General features: G+C 46.3%; 1 protein-coding gene across 1 annotated transcript in view; it reads right to left on the reverse strand.

The window, feature by feature from the left end:
* Nucleotides 1-24,189, reverse strand: part of MGAT4D (MGAT4 family member D) — a 707,335-nt gene that overhangs the window by 225,260 nt on the left and 457,886 nt on the right. Inside the window, exon 6 of the mRNA XM_078676855.1 lies at nucleotides 36-149. Within this exon, the coding sequence (XP_078532981.1) occupies nucleotides 36-149 (114 nt within the window). The remainder of the gene's footprint in view (nucleotides 1-35; nucleotides 150-24,189) is intronic.

The raw sequence follows: 24,189 nt of genomic DNA on the forward strand, positions 1-24,189 counted from the left end.
CATTTGTTACAGCTGCGCATGGCAGGCCGGCCTACCGCACTCTCTCCTTCGAGTCTCCAAAGGTTTCCTTGATTGTAGAGAAGTCCGGGTAGTAGCCGGCAGGAGGGGAGATGACCTCAAGCAGTCCAGACTGGATTTCATTAGGAAATCTGTAATTAGCAAATGAATATTTAATGTGTCAGCAGCAGATGGGTCACTAGATAAACACATAATTGCAGAGAGCGCACATTAAAGCCGCTTCCTGTGTGCGCTGGGCCATGCCAGCTTCAGAAATCTGGACTATCAAACACAGCTAATATGGCAAGCGCCATCCCTTTCAGCTTAGAAGATTAATAAGCAAATATTGTATTATCCGGTGTATAACCTTGCCCCAACCACAGACACGTCTAAACCATCCTTGCTAGTATTAACACCTCGGATAGTTGTATTTTTGCAGACTGGAAAGTTGGTGCTCAAACCACATATTACTTTATCTCCTAATGCATTACAAATAAAAAACAGCATGCATTATATGTTGTGGTAATGTGGAGATCTGTGACCTATGGCAACAAACCTAAATTGCCAATCTAAGGTAAGGGCATTTTTATTAGACAATATGTTAGCCAGGAGAAACTGCTTAGTTGTGCCACACTTCATGCTCCATCAGCCCCCTCCCCCCAGCAATGCAACATGCCCTTCTGCCAGGTTGTGAAAGCATGTTTCAGCCACATTAAATTATTCAATTACAAACAATGACAATTTAATTAGCTTGAAATTTGGGTAAAATGTAGTAAATAAGAATAGCACACTCCATAAAAACAGCAAATAGGATAATATGCTCGTTATGCTGGAATATGATCTACACAAATAGCACTCTCCTAGATTTAGTTACCAAAAATATATTTATTAAGTCACTGAACACCAATGTTAACACACATAGGCACGTTTATTTTTTACATGACAATTGTAACCAAAGATGATGAAAAGCTGTATTGGCTCCAATAAACTATGAACCTGTGACTTTCGAGTTGCCTAGAGATTTCCACAGCTGGACATTAACCTACCAAGCTATCGGTCCAATAATCTACCTATTTTTAACTTTTACATTTAAATTTAAATAGATTCGGTGTGAATGATTATTGCCTGCCATTTACTCAACTCTTAGATGACGCTTCATGATTTGTGAATAGAATTTTTTTTATTGTCGGAGGCATATTACAGCATCATAGTGTTGTCCAGTTCCTAAAACATCTCTCAACTTCTGCCAGACGAGGCACTTAGCAATCCAAAATTAAACTGACATAGGGTGTTCAATGTATGCCATCAGGCCACGATTACAGAATGCCATCTCGCTCATCCTTTGGTATTTACACCACTGTAAAATCCAGGTAGGGCACACTATCAATGTTTTTGGTACAAGGAATGTACAAATAAACAATCTGCAATTTTTCTAACGTCCCCCACGTTAATTAGTGGTCTTCGAGACATTTTTCCACTTCAAAATTCAGGTAATGCTTTTACTATCTCTGACTTTCAAGTGATATAATTGGAAAATTGGTAGCTTCCTGGCAGATTTTTCAAGAAGAATTAATATTTTTCATTATGCAAATGTTTTAGAAATGTGAGCCTGGGTATAGCCAGGATGGGCTAATTGTCTCCAAAAGGCAAGGGTTATGGGAAGACTACTGCCCGGTGGTAGCATCTCAACTTTTTGTTTCCCTTTCATCTGACAGGAATAGGGGTGTATACATGTCATTCTACTTGTGAAGTTCAAGATACTTCGCTTTAGTGAATGTTGTGAGGCTTCCGGCTTACCTTTGCCTTCACAATATTATATTCCAGATTGCAACATCACTATCACTGCATAGAAAGTTTATTTCCCTCGAATTAAATACATATGAACTGGAAAATGCGTACAGATTTTTTGTACAGGTTTGCCTTTCACACACTTTCTGGTCACAGTGGCAAATATTTGCATGTTTTAAACATTTTAATCTGTAGGCTTATATTTCGCATATCATTGTGAGGGAAACAATCAATTTTTGTCTTATGCACACCATTTTGTTAGTTTTCGGTAAGTATATGTGCAACATAAATTGGTGCAAACGTCACTCCTTTCACTCAAAGGTGGCAATGATTTTCAAACACTTTGCGAAGGTTGCATAAAATAACACTTGCAAATTCACATTCTCCTAGTGAGGAACAGCCACGCTTTCACTATGCATTAGCAAGAATTCATGGTTCATGTATATTTAAAAAGGGGAGCAGCTGCATCTTATTCCACTTGAATGGGGCATTTCTCCTTTCTGAGAAAGTGATGTCTTTCTTAGCAGCTGCACTCCTCTGACCACCGATGTTCAGAACGAGCACTTAATTCAGCTGTAAAGCCGAGAGCAGACATCTATCAATGGAGAGAGGCATCAATGTATGCATAATTCATAGACCAAGCAACATTTCAGGGCCTTGTGAACAGAATCGCACACTGAAAACATACCTGCAAATCTGCATTCCAGCATGACAGAGAAAGCTAATCTCATTGAATCTGCCTACACAATTTTATATACATAATAAATAGTATGGTAGATACTGTCCCACAGACCTTATAATTTTAACTAAGAAAAGAGGAGAGTGGTCCTTTTATTTTTCTCAATCTCCCTGCTCGAACAAGAAAAAGATGTTCCGCTGGCATTAACTATAATATTTCTTGCTAGATTATTTCTGGGGAAATAGACATTCTTCTGGTAAGGTGAGAAGAGCTGACCTGTTTTTCATGTACATATGGGCTCCATTCAAGTCATCAGCTCCTTTCTGGGCAAAGCCATTTTTACCACCTTGTGTGACTATCTCTGTGATTTACCCTTGCTTTTCAGAGCTGGCTCATTTAAATACCTTCTTGTAACAACTCAAATAGAAATCACATACCTGATACCATTCTGATTGAATATTTTGTATCTGAGTGCAACTTCTGAGGCGTGCGTTGTATAAAACCACAAAAAAATAAAATCACAAATTCACTACTGCACTTCCAAAGAGAACCGCAATGACGAATTTTTAACATTATTTTTTATATCAGACATAGATGTGTTGTACACTAAAATATCTGTGCAAATGTCGGTTTTGATGCTTTACATTCCATCCTTTTGGGGACTTTTAGAAAAGTATGGATCAAAACTGATAGTGGATCAGCCAACAGCTCGATTGCTAAATATTTTTACATAGCAATTACTTTTCAAGAGCCAATAAGTTCAATAGATTAGAAAATGAAGTGCAACAGTATCAAACAATTTAGCTTCACACAATCTGAGTAGGATCGAACATGTGTTGGAGCAATTCCACTTAGAATCAGGACTCAAAATCAACTGGGACAAGTGGTGTGTCTTTCCCTTGTGTTGGGGTACTGTCCCAAGGATGCTCTATGCGGATTTGAGTGCCCTGAGGTGGGCCCTGGATTTTTGAAAATGATCTCAGAGTAAAGATATACCACTTTAAGTGGATACTGTTAGAAATGGGATTTCTGGTTGGCTATGTGTAAAGCATTTGCGCACGCATACAGCAAAAACATCCCAGGCACACTACAAAAGGAACTCCACACAAGGTTATATAAAAAATAGCCTTTGTATTCTCATAACACATTTAGAATAGTAATCACACAATATACACTGTGCCATCTGGCACTGGGCCATATTCACAAGGGATTATATACACATGACAGGGCCATATGTACCACTGTCAGAACCATCACAAAGCGAACTTGGTAAACATAAAACAGATCATAAACGTACAATCAGTAAACACTGGTAATCACTGTACTTAGCATCAGCCTGTAACATAAACTACATTATGCACAGTATTACATCAGGCGCGAATTACATTCAACGCCAACCTCACCAGCATAAGCACATTATGCAATCCTCTCACAAGTCTAATCGCATTAGACCCTAACCTCCTAAGTATAACTCACATTAGGGGCGTAAATCACACAGTGAAACATAATCTCACTAGCATAAACTGTAATAAGCAAAACAACCTCATAATCATAAAAACACATTTAGAGGTATCAAACAGGGTGCGTAAAACATACTACACATACTACACACAATACATTTCCTCACACCACATAACATGAGGACCTGGTGCACTACAAACCTAATAGTCCCCCTGGCCAACTGTCCATCTCAAAAGGGGGCTCAAATGCCCTGTGTCCCAAAAGTCAGGGCGCGCTGCCAAAGCAGCGAAAGTCAAGGGTGCGCAATCTGCGCAGGCCTAAACGTTGCAGCTGGCACTAAGTGCTGCGCAGCTGTGAGTGTCAGGGGGAAAGGAGTGCTCACGGGAGCCCTGCGAGGCATTCTCTTGGGCATTGCGCAGGGATCCCACCAGCATACTGGAGCCCTGCGGGGCAGGCTGACACTTCCTCCTCGCGCCCCCTTCCGCTTCCGGCAAGTGTCTCCGCCCAGAGTCAGGCAGCTCGCCTGGCCTCCGGGTCGCGCAGCTCCGGCCGGAGGCTACAGTTTTCTCCCCCGGGCCGTGGCAGTGATTTCTCGCCGGCAGCGCGGGGTGGGCATCCGCTATTTGCATAACGATAGAAGCGGGCTGGGCACCCGCAAACAAGACAGCCATAAGCGGGTTGGGCACCCGCAAACAAGACATCCATAAGCGGGTTGGGCACCCGTTCTTTGCATAACTGTGCACGGGGAGTTCCCTACGCTGGGGATTCCCTTGCACTGAAGGACAGCTCAGCGTGGCACAGCCCACGCTCTTCCTCAGCAATAAAGAGCAAAGTCATTCATAAAAGAAAAACGAAGCAAAGCACTCCCTGGGCGCAAGGAGCTCCAAGAAAGTACTCAGTCATCAAAAAGGAATGAGTCCCAGCCAAAAGATCTCCAGAGAGAATGAGGGCAATGCAGGGCCCAGGGAGGCAAGCCCTCGTGGCAGCCCCCCCGGGGCCCCAACAGTGGCACGCCCATCAGGAACAGCACACACCAAGAACTGAACAATTTCATCGGGTCACAGCCCCTATATTTATACAGGCAAATCATTTGTAGGCAATGGGAGAACCAGATACAACTGGTTCAGGGGAGCTGTTGAGCACTTTGTTTTGCTCAGCTCCTCTCTCCCTTTCACAGGACTGGCTAGAGACATCAGATGCACCACAAGGTGTGGAGCCAGCATTGTGGAAGGAAGGCACAGCCCTATTCATGTCCCAGGTGCAACTCCTCCCTCCCATCTACATGCAGATCTCCCTATTCACCACCGGGCAGATCCATCCTGGCTCCTGGAGTCACCCACATCATCCAGCACCTGTCAATCACAAGCCAGACATGCAATTCACACCAGGCAGGCAGACACACTGCACACCAAAATGTCAACTTCTAAAAGTGGCACTTCTCCACCAGTCACAATAAATCTGCGCACACCATTGCGCAGCATTTATTCTCAGGAGTTCGCCCCTGCACTCCTCTCATACCAGGAACTACCAGGGAAACACACATCCCCCATGCATTCTTCTGGAAGGGCAGACCTATCTCACCACACATACACAGAGAGCGCACGCACTCTACACTGGACCACAGTGCTAAAGTGCGCAGAGGCCTAAAATCACCAACACCAGGTTACAGAAAAAGGATAGGAGAACGCAAAAAGTTTTGGGGTGAACCTGCCAAAAGGGCCAAGTTCAACAGATACAATATAGGGCAATATGGGTGGTGCTGTGCGCTTGCTGACAGCACGGATAACATTTTGGAGCACGCCCACCTGTCGGTGGCAGGATGAGCTGCGATAGCCAAGAGGGTTATGCTGCCTATACATTTATATTACTTTGGCAGTCTACTTGTAGTTTTAGCACGATCCTCCTTTAAAAGGTTGGATCTGTTTTTAGGGGATCTACTCTGGGGTGCAGGGAGAAGAAGAGTGAAAATCTTAAAACTGAGATTTCCTGCTGACAGACGTGGGCTGGGTGTCCCAGATTTTGAGAAATGTAGCAGCTCAATTACAACGTCTCTGGGGTGCTTCTGGCACTCTTGTTTCCCAACTCCCACCAAACAATGCAGTCCTCAAGACAGGTAAGCGTAGTTATCTCTGTGCTGAACCGTAATCTACTGCTGACCAGACAACAAGTGCCTTATGACCTAGCCTAGCCATTGACCGGTCTCTTCCTGCACACTGGCTGGCTCTCTTCTAAGGCATTGACCCAATGGTCCGCCATACGCATCAACCAGGTAGGGGAGATGTTCCAGGATGGAAATCTGATGGCTTCCCAGGATCGGACAGAGCAATATGATATCCATAGAGGGCAATTCATAACACACAGAAGTATTACAGCAGTGTTATATACACACTGGTGCACAATACCGCAAAAACTCCATGTTCATGAACTCTTCCAGACTATGCACACTTTTGGTGATGGAGGTAAACTGGTCTGATGGCTCTACAGGGCACAGCTGCAGCCCTCTAACACCGAAGTGTCATTGCTTAGAGATCAATGGGAGACTGATATTTGGAGAACATTTAACAATAAGAAATGGTGTAGAAACAGAGTTTCATGCAATTCTAGATTTAAATTGATACAACTTTAGATACTACATGGAGTAAACTTTATCACAGGTAAAATACCCACGGTATTCCCAAATGTTCCCTCGCACTGCCCAAGATGATGTTCTTTGGAAGCTGGCTTTAAACATGTTATTGGCGTATCCTGCATTTTAGAGATATTTAGATAACATTACAAAACTTCTCATACACAGCAATGGGTTGCCCAACTTACACTCTGCAGAAGTTGCCTATCAGGAGTTTTTAAAAAGCTGAAGTCTGATAGGGCAGTAGCGAGGTTTGTGGATCTGGCCCATTTTACTTGCGAGACGCAGCATCAATATATCATGGAAAAGTATTACACCTCCCACTGTCGCCAAATGACACAAAACCTTCTCACTCTGGACTACGGCAGAAAGTTACTCATTTCTTAGAGAGGAATTTAGGGGATTAAAAACATTTCCCATAGTGTATAGATGGGAGGAATTAACTGAGCAACTACAAATATGTGTTAAAATGAAAATAAGCCTTTCTAACCCTTGCCTTTCTTTGCTGGAGTTGGAACATTGGCCTGTTTCACTTCTGTGTGTGTTCCAGGCATTCCGCCTGTATGTTCTCTGTTTTCGTTAGAAACTCTGTCCTGTGAGACATGTAGTTAGTCAGGCATAGGGACAATGGCTTGTGGGCTCTCCTTATTGAGACACTTTAGAATGTCCACTTTTGATTGTCACATATTTAAAGGCAATGTCTGCGTGTGGTGGTTGTTTGAGCTGAATCCTTTCCCTTGTCCCCTGGCATTTGCCAAAGGATCACTCTGGCACATAAGTTGTAAAACGTTCTACCGTTCGCATACTACCTTGTGCCAAAGATTTATGGTTGGTGGGGGCTATTCGGGGGGTCTGACAGTTCGCTGGGCATATCTTACAAGAAATGTCTATGTAATGGTACTTGTATAAAACAGAAGGGTTGATATTCTGGTATATGCGTATCTGTTTTATGCTTCTCCATGCTGCATTAACTGTGCCAGATGCCAATAAAAAACAATTAAGTAAATACAGCACCACAAAATTATTGCATGTAATGTTATGTTATGTTATGGGTTTGTTGAGCGCGACAGCTGCCCCAGCAACGGGGCGTCCCGGCGCTAAGAACCAAGGCATAACCTACTAGAGGGAATGGGGGGGAAGAAGCTTACATTAACGGAAACAGGTGAGTTTTGACTGCTTTGCGAAAGGCGGACAAGTTATCAAGGCAGCGGATGTGAAGGGGGAGGGAGTTCCAGAGTTTGGCTCCCCGAAGTCTGAAGGAGCGGCCTCCAACACGACAGAATTTCGTGCGGGGGACCACTACTAAGTGTTGACCCTGGGAGCGAAGATTGCGTGAAGGGGTATAGGGTGTGAGAAGCGGACGAAGGAGTTCGGGGCCATCCGTTTTGAGGATTTTAAAAGCAGTAATGAGAGCCTTAAATTGGATGCGGGCTTCCACAGGGAGCCAGTGGAGCCTATGAATTGTGGCTCTAGCAGAGCATTTTCTAGGTAGGCCAACTATTGCCCTAGCCGCTGAATTCTGGATTCGCTGAAGCCTAGCTGTCTCAGCTTTATTCGCGCCTAGCAGCAAGACGCTTGCATAGTCCAACCGGGAAAGGATGGTAGATTGGACTATGAGCTGTCGAGTTTTAGGGTCGAAGAACCCTAGAATGGGATTAAGGCTTCTCAGCAGCCCAATACATGTAGCTGCTACTCTTTTAGTATGGGTTTGGTAGTTCAGCGCAGAGTCCAACCATACTCCTAGATTCTTAACCAGAGATTTAAGAGGAGGAGTGGGGCCTAACAGGGGGGCCACCACTGGTCATTCTAACAGCTGGGGTTCTTACCCAGGAACAGCACCTCGGTCTTCCCCGCATTCAGTTGCAGGTAGTTAGCCGTCATCCACTGGGCAACGGCGGCCAGTCCGTCCCTAAATCTTGTGGCAGGTGTTGAGGGGGCCTCAGTGAGGGTGATTACCAGCTGTGTGTCGTCTGCGTACGACACCAGCGTGAGGTCCCATTCTTTAGCAATAGCTGCAAGAGGCTGCATATACAGGTTGAAGAGGGAAGGACTTAGGGCAGAGCCCTGTGGAACTCCTTGGCCGATAGAGTGGGCTTGGGAGGTGAAGGGGGGTGCTGAGACACGGAAGGATCTATTCATCAAGAATGAACGGAACCATCTTATAGTTGTTGAAAGATTCTGATGTATCTTGGCACAGTAGACTTAGGTTAGTAGTCGCTACTGCAATGTACTTCCTGGGCTTCAAAGCCTGTGATAAGGGACTGTTCTGCCCGTTGGTCTTATTTAGTTCCCATGTCCTCCTCCAAATTCTTCCCTTCTCCTAGTTTTACCTTCCTGTTAGCTACTCCCTTTACTGCCACTAACTCAGTAATCCCTTCTCTTGACAGTGTTTTCTTTGATCCTGAACACCAGGGAGGTGTGTGTGTTTCATGCTTTTCCCTCAGAGCAGGCTAGTTGGTGTGCTGCTTGCAGCCCAGGGCATCCAGGTATGCTGGTATGGTGGAGAAAATTCACCACTTGCGGGCACACTGCAATGATGCTTTAATCCCAGAGCAGGGACGTGGACTGTAGGTCAACCTACATGTCAAATGGTATAATTTTCTTTTTGAATATATTTGTAATCAAGTTTGGTCACAATCTGGATGTAATTTAATGTCAGTTTAATGTGAATTCGTTGGATTTAGGGCAAAGTATGGGTAATATTTAAGGGATGCAGAGGATAAAATCTTGTTCAAAAAAGACTCCTGCGTCCCTACCCTTCATATGACATTTTAGAAGTTTTTTTTAATCTGCAATATTTCCAGGGGCCACATAGTGACACTTTACTCGAGGTTCCTGCTTTCAGGTACCACCCCTAGATCATGTGAAGTTGTATGGTTCTGTTTAAGGATGTGCAACGTTTGTACTTGTTCCACATAATCACGTGAAATTTGGAATCTTCATCCTGCAAAAGTTTGGAATCTTCATCTCGCCAAAGATTTCTTTGCTTTATTCACGACAAAGTGAAACTCACTGGACCCCACTAGAAGATGGAGATCCTGACATAGGATGTCCCATGACCATGAAATATTGCATCAGGAAATTAGTGGCGGCCTGGCAGCAAACCATCCTTGTGTAGGGAGAGGTGAGCGGCAGCAGAAGGTAGACTGGGGCTGTTGAATAGCTTGGTCCTGCTTGGGTTCAGATGTAGGGGACAAGGGCTGCACAAGTCAGGCAGCCTATGAAACAAAGGGGCACAACCAGTAATCCTCAGGAAGCTGGACAATCAAAGAATTGACAAAACAATGATTCCTTCGGAAGATTTTAAATATACTTTATGATTGCAGGAGAGTGCTGGAAAACTCCCCTCCTGTGTGTTTCTAATGTGCGTCTGCTACTTTTGCAAGGCATTAATTTTATAATCAGGTGGACAAAACCTCAACGATCTTATAGCTGTTGAAAGATTCTGATTCATAGGCCGGTGTTGCACACAAACTTCTTGGTACCATAAGCTCAGACTATACAAGTAAACTCAACATTTCTAAGACAGATAGGGGTTGGCTGTGGACTGCAGTGACGGTGAAGCACACCATGTCCCATTATTCCTGAAACCATACCACACGTTACCATATTGTTGAAGTGTTATCAGGTACGGATACAGTTGTCAATTGTTGGATGCAACTGTTGAGTCTTATTCTCGTGTCAAATTGATAGAGATATGAGTGACTACTTCCTGTAGCCACTCTGTGGCCAAGAAGTATAAATAAAATATGAGGGCAACGCATGTGTCTCTTACTAAAGTATAACAGATCGGAGGAAAAAATGGTTGACATAAAAAACAAGCATTTGCAATGCAATAGGTCGCGCATTAGGAAAGTGTGAGCTATTGGCATTGTAAATGACAATTTTTTTTAATATGTGTTGGCTTTGAAAATATAAAAATGAGTAGAATTGTTATTCACAAAGCCGATAGCTTACACTTTCCTAATGCAAGTCCTATTGGCTATGGCAATGCTTATTGGTAGCAAGCAAGGACAGTGATGTTGTGGTGCTGAGTGATGATGTGGTTGGGCTGAGTGATGTGGTGGTGTATTAGAGTGATGTGGTGGTGTATTAGTGTGATGTGGTGGTGTCCGCGAGTGATGTGGTGGTGTCCCCGAGTGATGTGGTGGTGTCCCTGAGTGATGTGGTGGTGTCCCTGAATGATGTGGTGGTGTCCCTGAGTGGTGCCCCTGAGTGATGTGGTGGTGCCCCTGAGTGATGTGCGGTGGTGCCCCTGAGTGATGTGTGGTGGTGTCCCCGAGTGATGTGTGGTGGTGTCCCCGAGTGATGTGGTGGTGTCCCCGAGTGATGTGGTGGTGCCCCTGAGTGATGTGGTGGTGTCCCTGAGTGATGTGGTGGTGCCCTGAGTGATGTGGTGGTGTCCCTGAGTGATGTGGTGGTGCCCCTGAGTGATGTGGTGGTATCCCGGAGTGATGTGGTGGTGCCCCTGAGTGATGTGGTGGTGTCCCGGAGTGATGTGGTGGTGCCCCTCAGTGATGTGGTGGTGTCCCCGAGTGATGTGGTGGTGCCCGAGTGGTGCCCCTGAGTGGTGCCACTGAGTGATGTGGTGGTGTCCCTGAGTGATGTGGTGGTGTTCCTGAGTGAAACGGTGGTGCCCCTGAGTGATGTGATGGTGCCCCTGAGTGATGTGGTGGTGTCCCTGAGTGATGTGGTGGTGCCCCTGAGTGATGTGGTGGTGTTCTTGAGAGATGTGGTGGTGTTCCTGAAAGATGTGGTGGTGTTCCTGAGTGATGTGGTGGTGTCCCTGGGTGATGTAGTGGTGTCCCTGAGTGGTGCCCCTGAGTGATGTGGTGGTGCCCCTGAGTGATGTGTGGTGGTGTCCCCGAGTGATGTGATGGTGTCTCCGAGTGAAGTGGTGGTGTCCCCGAGTGATGCAGTTTTGTGCCTGGTATCGTTTGCTTTGATTAATTTATTAATTTGTGCTCAGTGCCCCTGCATAGCGGTAACATCATTTATTAATTTACGCGTGTACTGTATTTAGGCATTTAGAAGGACGACTGTGCCCCTGCTTTGGCTCGCGCTACCCTACCGCCATTTTGCTGTTGTTGTTGCTGTTTACCTTGTCCCCGTGTCTCCTCCCCGCTCCCGCCTCCCAGCTGACCCTCCCACGCTCCGCCCCCCCCACTTTCCATTTATGGACAGATGGACCTACGCGCAGCGTCCACGTGCTGCGGCCGCGCCGAAGGTGCCCCAAAGGTAAGCCAGTCTACGCCTGTCCGCGCCTGGACCGCGCACAGCGCCAGACCCCCTGGTCCCCGCCGCTCCCAACCCTCTAGAGTGACATATGTTGCCGCTACTCTCCTCGCCCTCAACCCCGGACGTACTCCACTATGCTGCAAAGCCACACCAGGACGTACCCCTGGTCTATTCGCCTGCCTCTCCTGCAAGTTCAACTGCTTCAGGACCCTCACCAAACCCACGTCCTCCAAAGACAACTCCGACTCTAACCGCCTAAATTGCATCCTGCTCAACACCCGCTCCGTCCACAGACACGCAACAGAACTATGGGACCTAATCGACACTGCGTCACCTGACATCACCTTCCTTACTGAAACATGGATGAACTGCTCCCGACATCGCCATAGCCATACCTGACGCTTACAAAATTTTCCGAAAAGACCGCACCAATCAAACAGGAGGAGGCATCGCCATCGTCCACAGAAACACCATCAAAATCACAACCAGCTCCGACGACAATCTTGCAACCGCCGAACATCTCCACTTTCAGATCCACACCGACCCCAGGACCACACTTAGAGGCACCCTCATTTACAGACCTCCAGGTACCTGCACTCAATTCAATGATGACATCACGGACTTCTCCAGCCCACACGCCCTCGCCTCCGAGAACTACATTCTTCTAGGAGACCTCAACTACCACCTTGAAAACAAACACGACAACAACACCACCACCCTTCTGGACAACCTGGCCAATCTCGGACTCAAACAACTTGTCGACACCCCCACTCACACAGCCGGACACACGCTCGACCCTATCTTCACCTCCAGCAAGCACATCTCCTTCGACCGCACTACAGCTCTCCACTGGACGGATCACAGTTGTGTTCACTTCAGCTACAAAACCACCCTGATCCACAACCGTCCACAACCTATTCCTCGGAGAAACTGGAACAAAATCACCACCGACCAACTCCTCACATCACTCAGCCAAATCTCTCCCACCCTCTCTATGGACCCAGACCAAGCGGCCACCAACCTCAGGCATTGGATTACCCTCAGTGCGGACGAATTAGCACCCCTGAAAAAGCACCAGATGAAATCAGCCAGCAAAAAAGCTCCCTGGTTCAATGACGAACTTAAAAAATCGAAGAAGCTATGCCGCACAATAGAGAAGAATTGGAGAAAAAACCCAACCTCAGACAACATGGCCTCCCTCAAGACAGCCACCCGCAAACACCACCAACTAATTCGATCCGCCAAGAAATCAGCAATCAAGGATCGTCTTGACAACAACACTCATAACAGCAAGGAACTCTTCAATATCGTCAAAGAATTCACCAACCCCACCGCAGCAACTAACAACATCACCCCCTCCCAAGACCTCTGCAACGCGCTATCCTCCTTCTTCTACAACAAAATTGCCGACATCCACAACAGCTTCAAGAACTCTCCCAGCGATCAACCCGCCCCACCCCCTTCAGATCCTACTCCCCCAACTAACAACCTCAGCGCCTGGAACCCAATCACCACTGAAGAAACCATTCACCTCATGAACTCAATCCATTCTGGCTCGCCTTCTGACCCCTGTCCCCACCACATCTTCAACAAAGCTGACTCCATCATCGCACCCCAACTCCGCAATGTCATCAACTGCTCTTTCAACTCTGCCACCTTTCCAGAAAGCTGGAAACACGCCGAACTCAGCGCCCTTCTGAAGAAACCCACAGCGGACCCCTCAGAACTGAAAAACTACCGACCCATATCCCTCCTCCCTTTCCCAGCCAAAGTCATCGAGAAAGCCGTCAACAGCCAGCTCGCCACCTTCCTTGAATCCAACAACTCCCTTGATCTATCTCAAACCGGGTTTCGAGCCAAACACAGCACCGAAACCGCCCTCATTGCAGCGACCGACGACATCCGAGCACTCCTGGACAACGGAGAAACAGTGGCCCTCTTCCTACTCGACCTTTCCGCCGCTTTCGACACCGTCTGCCAACAGCACCCTTATACATCGACTCAGCAACATCGGCATACAAGGAAAAGCCTTGGACTGGATCATCTCATTCCTCGCTGGAAGAACTCAAAGAGTCCGACTTCCCCCATTCTACTCAGAGGCCACCGAAGTCATCTGCGGCATACCTCAAGGATCCTCACTCAGTCCCACCCTCTTCAACGTCTACATGAGTCCTTTCGCCTCCATCGCGCGTCAACACAACCTCAACATCATCTCTTACGCCGACGACACCCAGCTAATCCTTTCCCTCACCAAAGACCCTAACACCGCCAAAACCAATCTTCACGAAGGCATGAAAGAAGTAGCCGAATGGATGAAACAGAGCCGCCTAAAACTCAACTCAGACAAAACGGAGGTGCTCATCCTAGGATCTTCCCCCTCAGCTTGGGACGACTCTTGGTGGCCTTCAGCTCTGGGCACAGCACCCACACCCACAGACCATGCACGTAACCTTGGCTTCATCCTAGACTCCTCTCTCTCGATGTCCAGACAAGTCTCGTCCTCCTGCTTCAACGTACTTCGCATCCTCAAAAAGATCTTCCGCTGGATCCCCCTCGAGACAAGAAAGACTGTCACCCACGCACTGGTCACGAGTCGACTGGATTATGGTAACACACTTTACACCGGAATCACAACAAAATTACAGAAAAAACTCCAGCGCATCCAAAACGCGTCAGTGAAACTCATATTAGACATCCCGTGCCAAGATCACATCTCCGGACATCTAAAAGACCTCCACTGGCTTCCCGTCAACAAAAGAATTACTTTCCGCCTTATCACCCACGCACACAAGGCCCTCTACAATCTAGGACCCGAATGCCTCAACACTCGACTATCCTTCTACAAACCCACCCGCCAACTAAGATCGTCCAATCAAGCCCTCGCCGCTGTCCCGCGCATCCGGAAATCCACCCTGGGTGGCAGATCCTTCTCCTTCCTGGCTGCCAAGACTTGGAACTCACTCCCCACCCACCTCTGCCTTAATCAGAACCACATCTCCTTCAGAAAAGAATTGAAAACCTGGCTATTCGACAAATAATTGAACCCCTTCCCCTAGCGCCTTGAGACCCTCTGGGTGAGTAGTGCGCTATACAAATGCATGAACTTGAACTTGAACTTGAACTTGCCCGAGTGATGTGGTGGTGCCCCTGAGTGATGTGGTGGTGTCCCCGAGTGATGTAGTGGTGTCCCTGAGTGATGTGGTGGTGTCCCTGAGTGATGTGGTGGTGCCCCTGAGTGATGTGGTGGTGTGGTGTGGTGGTGTCCCCGAGTGATGTGGTGGTGCCCCTGAGTGGTGCCCCTGAGTGATGTGGTGGTGCCCCTGAGTGATGTGGTGGTGTCCCTGAGTGATGTGGTGGTGCCACTGAGTGATGTGGTGGTGTTCCTGAGAGATGTGGTGGTGTTCCTGAGAGATGTGGTGGTGTTCCTGAGTGATGTGGTGGTGCCTCTGAGTAATGCCCCTGAGTGATGTGGTGGTGTCCCTGAGTGATGTGGTGGTGCCCCTGAGTGATGTGGTGGTGTCCCAGAGTGATGTGGTGATGCCCCTGAGTGATGTGGTGGTGTCTCTGAGTGATGTGGTGGTGCCCCTGTGTGGTGCCCCTGAGTGATGTGGTGGTGTTCCTGAGTGATGTGGTGGTGTTCCTGAGTGATGTGGTGGTGTTCCTGAGTGATGTGGTGGTGCCCCTGAGTGATGTGGTGGTGCCCCTGAGTGATGTGGTGGTGCCTGCTAGTGATGTGATGGTGTCCCCGAGTGATGTGGTGGTGTCCCTGAGTGATGTGGTGGTGCCCCTGAGTGATGTGGTGGTGTGGTGGTGTCCCCGAGTGATGTAGTGGTGTCCCCGAGTGATGTGGTGGTGTCCCCGAGTGATGTGGTGGTGTCCCTGAGTGATGTGGTGGTGTCCCCGAGTGATGTGCGGGTGTCCCCGAGTTAAGTGGTGGTGCCCCCCAGTGATGTGGTGGTGCCCCCGAGAGATGTGGTGGTGTCCCCGAGTGATGTGGTGGTGTCCCCGAGTGATGTGGTGGTGTCCCCGAGAGATGTAGTGGTGTTCCTGAGTGATGTGGTGGTGCCCCTGAGTGATGTGATGGTGTCCCTGAGTGATGTGGTGGTGTCCCCGAGTGATGTGGTGGTGCCCTCGAGTGATGTGGTGGTGTCCCCGAGTGATGTGGTGGTGTCCCTGAGTGATGTGGTGGTATCCCTGAGTGATGTGGTGGTGTCCCTGAGAGATGTGGTGGTGTCCCCGAGTGATGTGGTGGTGTCCCTGAGTGATGTGGTGGTGTCCCTGAGTGGTGTGGTGGTGCCCCTGAGTGATGTGGTGGTGTCCCTGAGCGATGTGGTGGTGTCCCTGAGTGATGTGGTGGTGCCCCTGAGTGGTGCCCCTGAGTTATGTGGTGGTGCCCCTGAGTGATGTGGTTGTGTCCCTGAGTGATGTGGTTGTGTCCCTGAGTGATGTGGTGGTGCCCCTGAGCGATGTGGTGGTGCCTCTGAGTGGTGCCCCTGAGTGATGTGGTGATGCCCCTGAGTGATGTGGTGGTGTCCCTGAGTGTTGTGGTGGTGCCCCTGAGTGATGTGGTGGTGCCCCGGAGTGATGTGGTGGTGTCCCGGAGTGATGTGGTGGTGCCCCTGAGTGATGTGGTGGTGTCCCTGAGTGATGTGGTGCTGTCCCTGAGTGAGGTGGTGGTGCCCCTGCATGTTGGTGTTCCTGAGTGAGTGGTGGTGTTCGTGAGTGATGTGGTGGTATTCCTGAGTGATGTGGTGGTGTCCCTGAGTGATGTGGTGGTGTCCCTAAATGATGTGGTGGTCTCCCTGAGAGATGTGGTGGTGTCCCTGAGTGATGTGGTGGTGCCCCTGAGTGATGTGGTGGTGCCCCTGAGTGATGTGGTGGTGCCCCTGAGTGATGTGGTGGTGTCCCTGAGTGATGTGGTGGTGTCCCTGAGTGATGTGGTTGTGTCCCTGAGTGGTGTCCCGGAGTGATGTGGTGCTGCCCCCGAGTGATGTGGTGGTGTCCCCGAGTGATGTGGTGGTGTCCCTGAGTGATGTGGTGGTGTCCCTGAGTGATGTGGTTGTGTCCCTGAGTGATGTGGTAGTGCCCCTGAGTGATGTGATGGTGTCCCTGAGTTATGTGGTGGTGTTTGTGAGTGATGTGGTGGTGCCCCTGAGTGACGTGGTGGTGTCCCTGAGTGATGTGGTGGTGCCTCTGAGTGGTGCCCCTGAGTGATGTGGTGGTTTCCCTGAGTGATGTGGTGGTGCCCCTGAGTGATGTGGTGGTGTCCCTGAGTGATGTGGTGGTGCCCCTGAGTGATGTGGTGGTGTTCCTGAGTGATGTGGTGGTGTCCCTGAGTGATGTGTTGGTGCCCCTGAATGATGTGGTGGTGCCCCCGAGTGATGTGGTGGTGCCCTCGAGTGATGTGGTGGTGTCCACGAGTGATGTGGTGGTGTCCCTGAGTGATGTGGTGGTATCCCTGAGTGATGTGGTGGTATACCTGAGAGATGTGGTGGTGTCCCCGAGTGATGTGGTGGTGTCCCTGAGTGATGTGGTGGTGTCCCTGAGTGGTGTGGTGGTGTCCCTGAGTGATGTGGTGGTGCCCCTGAGTGGTGCCCCTGAGTGATGTGGTGGTGCCCCTGAGTGATGTGGTTGTGTCCCTGAGTGATGTGGTTGTGCCCCTGAGTGATGTGGTGGTGTTCCTGAGCGATGTGGTGGTGTTCCTTAGTGATGTGGTGGTGCCCCTGAGTGATGTGGTGGTGCCTCTGAGTGGTGCCCCTGAGTGATGTGGTGGTGTCCCCGAGTGATGTGGTGGTGTCCCTGAGTGATGTGGTGGTGTCCCTGAGTGAGGTGGTGGTGCCCCTGCATGGTGGTGTTCCTGAATGAGTGGTGGTGTTCGTGAGTGATGTGGTGGTGTTCCTGAGTGATGTGGTGGTGTCCCTGAGTGATGTGGTGGTGTCCCTAAATGATGTGGTGGTCTCCCTGAGAGATGTGGTGGTGTCCCTGAGTGATGTGGTGGTGCCTGAGGTGTGCCCCTGAGTGATGTGGTGGTGCCCCTGAGTGATGTGGTGGTGTCCCTGAGTGATGTGGTGGTGTTCCTGAGTGATGTGGTGGTGTCCCTGAGTGATGTGGTGGTGTCCCTGAGTGGTGTCCCTGAGTGATGTGGTGCTGCCCCCGAGTGATGTGGTGGTGTCCCCGAGTGATGTGGTGGTGTCCCCGAGTGATGTGGTTGTGTCCCTGAGTGAAGTGGTGGTGCCCCTGAGTGATGTGGTGGTGTCCCTGAGTTATGTAGTGGTGTTTGTGAGTGATGTGGTGGTGCCCCTCAGTGATGTGGTGATGTCCCTTAGTGATGTAACAACCTCGAAGCCCACGAGACCGGAAACGGAACTGTTGCCTCAGAGAAGGTGATGAAAGGCGGGTGCTGGGAGGAACGCATGACCACCCTCATACCCGGACTCGGTGTTGAGGCTCGTGTCCACCTGCACACAGGCAGGTAACAGCCCGAGGTGTTGGGAGAGGGCTGAGGTGTGACTGTCTCACCTGTGCCTCGGTGGAAACATCTCTGGCAGCTGTGCCCAGCTGTCGGCGGTGCCCAGGACGGGAAACGGAGGAAAGAAAGGGGAGAAAGAGCAGTGAGATGGGAAACAAGGATTCTAGTATTTGTAATTCCTTCAGATTGGACTGGTGATAGGGGAGAAAAGGCGTAATATCTGTGGGTACATAGAAGGGGTGCATACAGAGAGGTCAGGGGAACAGAGAGACTGAAGAATAAATATAAAAGTGGTATGAAGCGCAATGAAGAAGGTGTACGGAAATCAAGACGGGAAGACGGACAAGTGCATGTATCTTCTATACTTTAACTGTATGATAATGCACACACCGGGACAGGTCTCATGGAATTCCTTTTTTTTTTAAAGAGTTTTATATAGCGCAAACTTGACCCAAGGGTATCAGAGCTCTTAACACAAGTGTGAAGGTGCTCATTCATTGATACTGTATCTTTAATGTACCAAGCTCATTCATTGTTACTATGTCTTTAAAGTGCCAAGAACCTTGACTGTAGTAGTTCTAGAATCCTGCCTTGTGTGTATTCCCTGATGTTCAGTTACTAGGCTGTCTTCTGTGGATGAGGTTTAATAAATACCTCTTGGCTTACTCTACTGGTTCCTGTACTTTCTTCCATATAAAGGACACCACATTTTATGGCGACGATCGGGTGAACCCACATCACCTTTCACCTCAACACAGAGACTAAAAGAAGATAATTTCCCCTTCTCCTCCAGCGGCAGTTTTGTAAAAGAAAAGGAAGCGGAGTCTTCCCAGCGGCAGTTCCGACTAAAAACGGTGAGGAATAAGGTGGGAGGCTTCTCGAGGAGATTATTTAAATTAAGGGAAAAGACTGTCTTTATTTGAGAAGTAAAGACGAACGATTCTTACGTTGAACAGGCCTCGCTGAACAGGCCTCGTGCTTAAATTGCTCGCGCTGATGAACTGACATCAGAAAGGGTACACGCGCTTTGATTCTTTCCTCGCGCTAATCTATTAGCTCGCGTTCAAGAAATAAACATCACGAACTACAAGCGCATGGATTATTTTGCTCGCGCTACTCCGCCATTGTGATACAACAGCGCCACCTACTGCCTGCTAACACGTGACATTGCGCAATCAGTTCACATTGTGTGTCATCAAAAGAATCTTCTCGAGTAAAAGAAAGGAAGACAGAACATTCTAATTTAACCATTATTGAAGGATTCCAATCTTCATAAAATTAACAATTGTTTAGCCTAGAGAGAAAAGAATACAGCAAGAGAAAGAAAGATTCTATTGTGAGCATTAAAAGAAAAGGGAACTTAATATAAATTAAAACTTTAAAAGAGGATATTTGAAATGCAAAATGTAACTCAACCCGCATTTTTTTTAAATACTCCAGGAGAACCTAATATAAAGTGGAAAAAATGGAAAAAGATTTTTGCCAACTACGCAAGAGTTTGTGGAACTAACCTAAGTGCAGAAAGAAAACTAGCCCTCCTTTTACATTGTTTAGGAGGAGAAGGACAAGATGTCCTAGAACACCTCCCTGATTTATCTGCTGGAGAACAACGCAATTTAAATGAATACGAAATTGCGATTGCACAACTAGATAAACACTATCTTCCAAGGATTAGTACCATCATGGAACGCTATCACTTCGGCTTAAGGGAACAGAAGAGAGATGAAACTGTAGAAGACTATATTTCTTCATTAAGGAAACTAGCTTCCTCTTGCAACTTTGGCTTAACACTCGATGAAAGGATTAGGGATCAATTTGTCCTCAGATGTGCCCATGACGAAATAAGAAAGGAACTTTGGTTAAAAGACGAACCACCCCTTGAAGAAGTTTTAACAATAGCTAAACAAGTAGAACACATGACGAAGTGCGTGGGAGAATTGAGAAAAGAAAAAGACAAAACATCTTTTGTTGAAAAGAAAGAAGATACAAAAATTGAAGAAATAATTTGTCAAGTCAAGAAACAAGACAAGAATGAAACTCAGTCTGCCTCAGGAAGAGATGATTTTTCTACAAATCCTGGTTTACAAAACAATTTTCCAGGACAAAGTAATAAATTTACATGTTTTAGATGTGGCCAAGTAGGACATTTGGCTAACTCTCCAATATGTCCTGCATTAAGAATTATATGTAATGTTTGTGGCAAAAAGGGACATTATGGTAAATGTTGTAGATCAAAAATGTTTAGACCTGACATGTCTAGAAAACGTTGGAATCAGTCACACCCACAAGTCAGAACTGTTACATTTGAGATAAAATGTGAAGAGGGAGATCATCCCATTCATCCCGTAAAAATAGGAAATGTAATAATAGATTTTAAATTCGATTCATGTTCTCGCATCACCCTAATTGATGAAGAATTATTTAATAAGCACTTTGCTGGAAAAGTAAGACTTATGAGATCAGATATTAGGCCCCTTGGGTACTCAGACAACCCAATTAAAATGGTTGGATGTTTCATGACGGAGAGAACTTGGGTCTAGAATTATTGTAGGGAAAATATATGTGGCAAAGAAGGGTGATATCTTGTTAGGCTGGATACATCAAGGTCAACTTGGTGTAACTTTAAATCCCAATGCAGATCCGCAGGTACAAATTCATCAAGTAGATATTCTGGAAAGAAATGAGTCTGATAAGGAATTGGGAGAGAATCTAGCTAGTAGATTTCCAAAAGTATTTAAGGAAAATTTAGGTTGTTTACAAGGTTATAAACATCACATCAGATTAAGAGAAAATGCTGTTCCTGTCATAGCGAAAGTTAGAAGAATACCATTGATGGAACAGGATAAGGTAAAAGAGGAAATAGACAAATTGTTAAAGAATGATGTCATTGAACAAGTTGAAGCTACTGAGTGGTTAGCTCCCGTTGTCATAGTTAAGAAATCTACAGGTGAGATTAGGCTCTGTGTTGATTTAAGGGCATTAAATAAGGAAATAGTTGTGGACAAGTTTCCCCTTCCCAATATTGATGAAATGGTTAGCACCCTTGAAGGAGCCAGATATTTCACCACACTTGATCTTGCCTCAGCCTATCATCAGGTTGTATTAGATGAACATTCACAAGACCTAACTGCCTTTATCACCCCCATGGGTACTTTTAGATATAAAAGGATGCCGTTTGGTCTTGTATCAGCGGCTTCCGTTTTTCAAAGGATTATGGCAAGAATTTTAGAAGGAATATCTGGTGTAAGATGTTACCAAGATGACCTACTTATTTATGGGAATAGCTCAAAAGAACATTTTGGTCGTGTCTGTTCTGTACTCAAACGTTTGGAAGATGCAGGTATGACACTTAAGAAAAGCAAATGTAAATTTGGTGTAAAGGAAGTTAATTACTTAGGCCATAGAATAACCGATATGGGCATCTTTCCAAAAAAAGAGTTAGTTGACACCATCAACAAAATAAAAGATCCAGAGAATAAGGAAGAGTTAATTTCCTTCCTGGGTATGGTAGAGTTCTATGGGAAGTTTATTCCTAATTTTGCGGACAAAACCCAGTTTATGAGAAAGTTGACATCGAGGAATGTGGAGTATGTGTGGTCAGATGTATGCAAATCTGAATTCATAGGGATTAAATCTGAATTGAACAAAGCTCCCTCTCTACAGGCATTTACACCAGGTCTTCCCACAATTTTATTCACTGATGCAAGTGAAAAAGGACTTGGTGCTGTCCTAATACAAAAAAGAAATGGGAGAGACAATTTGATTTGCTGCTCCTCAAGATGTCTAAGGGGCTCGGAACTAAATTATTCCGTCATAGAAAAAGAATCTCTTGCCATCTATTGGGCCCTGAGAAAATTAAGAAACCTAGTTTGGGGTACCAAGATTCTAGTTTATTCAGATCATAAACCTTTAAAAGAAATTTTTGATAAGAAGGGATTAGATTCAATCTCTTCAAGAATTAGAAAATGGATTGTTTCATTACAAGAGTTTGATTTCTCTGTTGAATATATCCCAGGTGTCACAAACAAGTCTGCTGATTGTCTCTCGAGAATGGTTGGTCAAGAGAATTTTGATGATGATGATGCTGTAGGTTGTTGTGATGAATCTATAAATGTGTGTGAAATTACAGAAGGAGCAATTGAGGAAAAGGAGTGGAGAGATGAGCTTGAAAAAGATGAGGAATTAAAAAGAGTTATGCTGTCCTTGAGCAATAACTCTCGTTTAGAGAAACCCTGGATCTTAGTTTCCGATGAACTCTCTATACACTCCGGTTTTTTAACTAGGGGAACAAAAATGGTTCCTCCACTGGGTATTAGAAAAAAACTTTTATCTCATGCTCACTCTGGACATCTTGGAATTGTAAAAACCAAAGAAATATTACGAATGCAATTTTGGTGGCCAGGGATGGATTTGGAAATAGAAAGATTAGTGAGGGATTGTCCAGAATGTTCTGCAAGTGATAAAATACTTAAAACTAGACAGATGCCAATGGTTAAGCGGTCCCTCCCAAGACATCCTTGGGATGAACTAGCCATAGATATAGTTGGTCCGTTGTCAGGCGTAAGTGATACTCCTTACCTTTTAGTACTTATGGATCTTTATTCCAGATGGATTGAAGTGAGCGCTGTAAGGGAAATCACTTCTGAAGAAGTAATAAAATTTCTAGAGGCCATTTTTAAAAAAGAAAGTTTCCCTAATAGTCTCCTGTCAGATAATGGTCCACAATTCTGTTCAAGGGTTTTTGAAGAGTATATGGAAAAATCAGGTATCGTACATAAGAAGTGTTCTTTATACCATCCAGAAACCAACGGAGCTGTTGAGAGAGTTAATAAAACCCTGAAGGAAGCTATACAGTTAGCAAGATCATCTGGCTTAAATTGGAAATCTGTCCTACAAGACAGAATAAATGCTTACCGCTATGCTCCCCACACAACCACTGGTAGATCCCCCTTTGTTTTGTTTAAAGGAAGGGCTCCCAACACCTATCTGTGTCCTGCTTGGATGGATCTTAATAAAGGTCTGGTTGATAATGGAATAGGTGAGTGGCGAAGGAGGGAGGAGAGGAAACAAAATGAGAGAAAGATTTATTTTGATAAAAGAAAGTGTGTTAATGATCAAAAAGTCCTTGTTGGTGATTTGGTTCGCATCAAAGCTCCTGTTGGTTGCAGAAATTGGTCCAAATTCTCAGATGTAAAAGCTGTTGTAAAAATATTTAAGAATGCCATTAAAACTGAGGATGGTAGAATTTGGAATAAAAGCAGAGTTGTTGTTGTTAAGTCAAGAATACCTATACCTGTTTCCTATTATGATAGACAAGGTTCATCTCATATGTTTTCCAATTCTGCCAATAACTCTAATCTACCCATGCTTCCCTCTAGAGGTCAGAGAATACGTAGACCACCCTCCTATTTGAGAGATTATGCATTATGACCTTTTCAATCCCTTTCTCACTTGAATTTTGTTTTATCAGTTTTACTCGTTGTTCTTCTTTCTTTGTTGGGGGGAGATGTGTGAAGGTGCTCATTCATTGATACTGTATCTTTAATGTACCAAGCTCATTCATTGTTACTATGTCTTTAAAGTGCCAAGAACCTTGACTGTAGTAGTTCTAGAATCCTGCCTTGTGTGTATTCCCTGATGTTCAGTTACTAGGCTGTCTTCTGTGGATGAGGTTTAATAAATACCTCTTGGCTTACTCTACTGGTTCCTGTACTTTCTTCCATATAAAGGACACCACAACAAGCACAAGCAACGTTAAATGAGGCACATACATTTTTATTAGGCACAGGGAGATTAAGCGATTTGCCCAGAATCACAGGATGTTGCGCGTCCTTGCAGAGATGTGTTAATTCCTGCTGTGTGTAATTGAGCGGGTGGTTACAATGATCAATATTCTGTAAACACGGCTCATTCTGTGAGCCTGAGGCTGCA

This window comes from Lissotriton helveticus, chromosome 2_1 (assembly GCF_964261635.1).
Source record: "Lissotriton helveticus chromosome 2_1, aLisHel1.1, whole genome shotgun sequence".
Classification (NCBI taxonomy): Eukaryota; Metazoa; Chordata; class Amphibia; order Caudata; family Salamandridae; genus Lissotriton; species Lissotriton helveticus.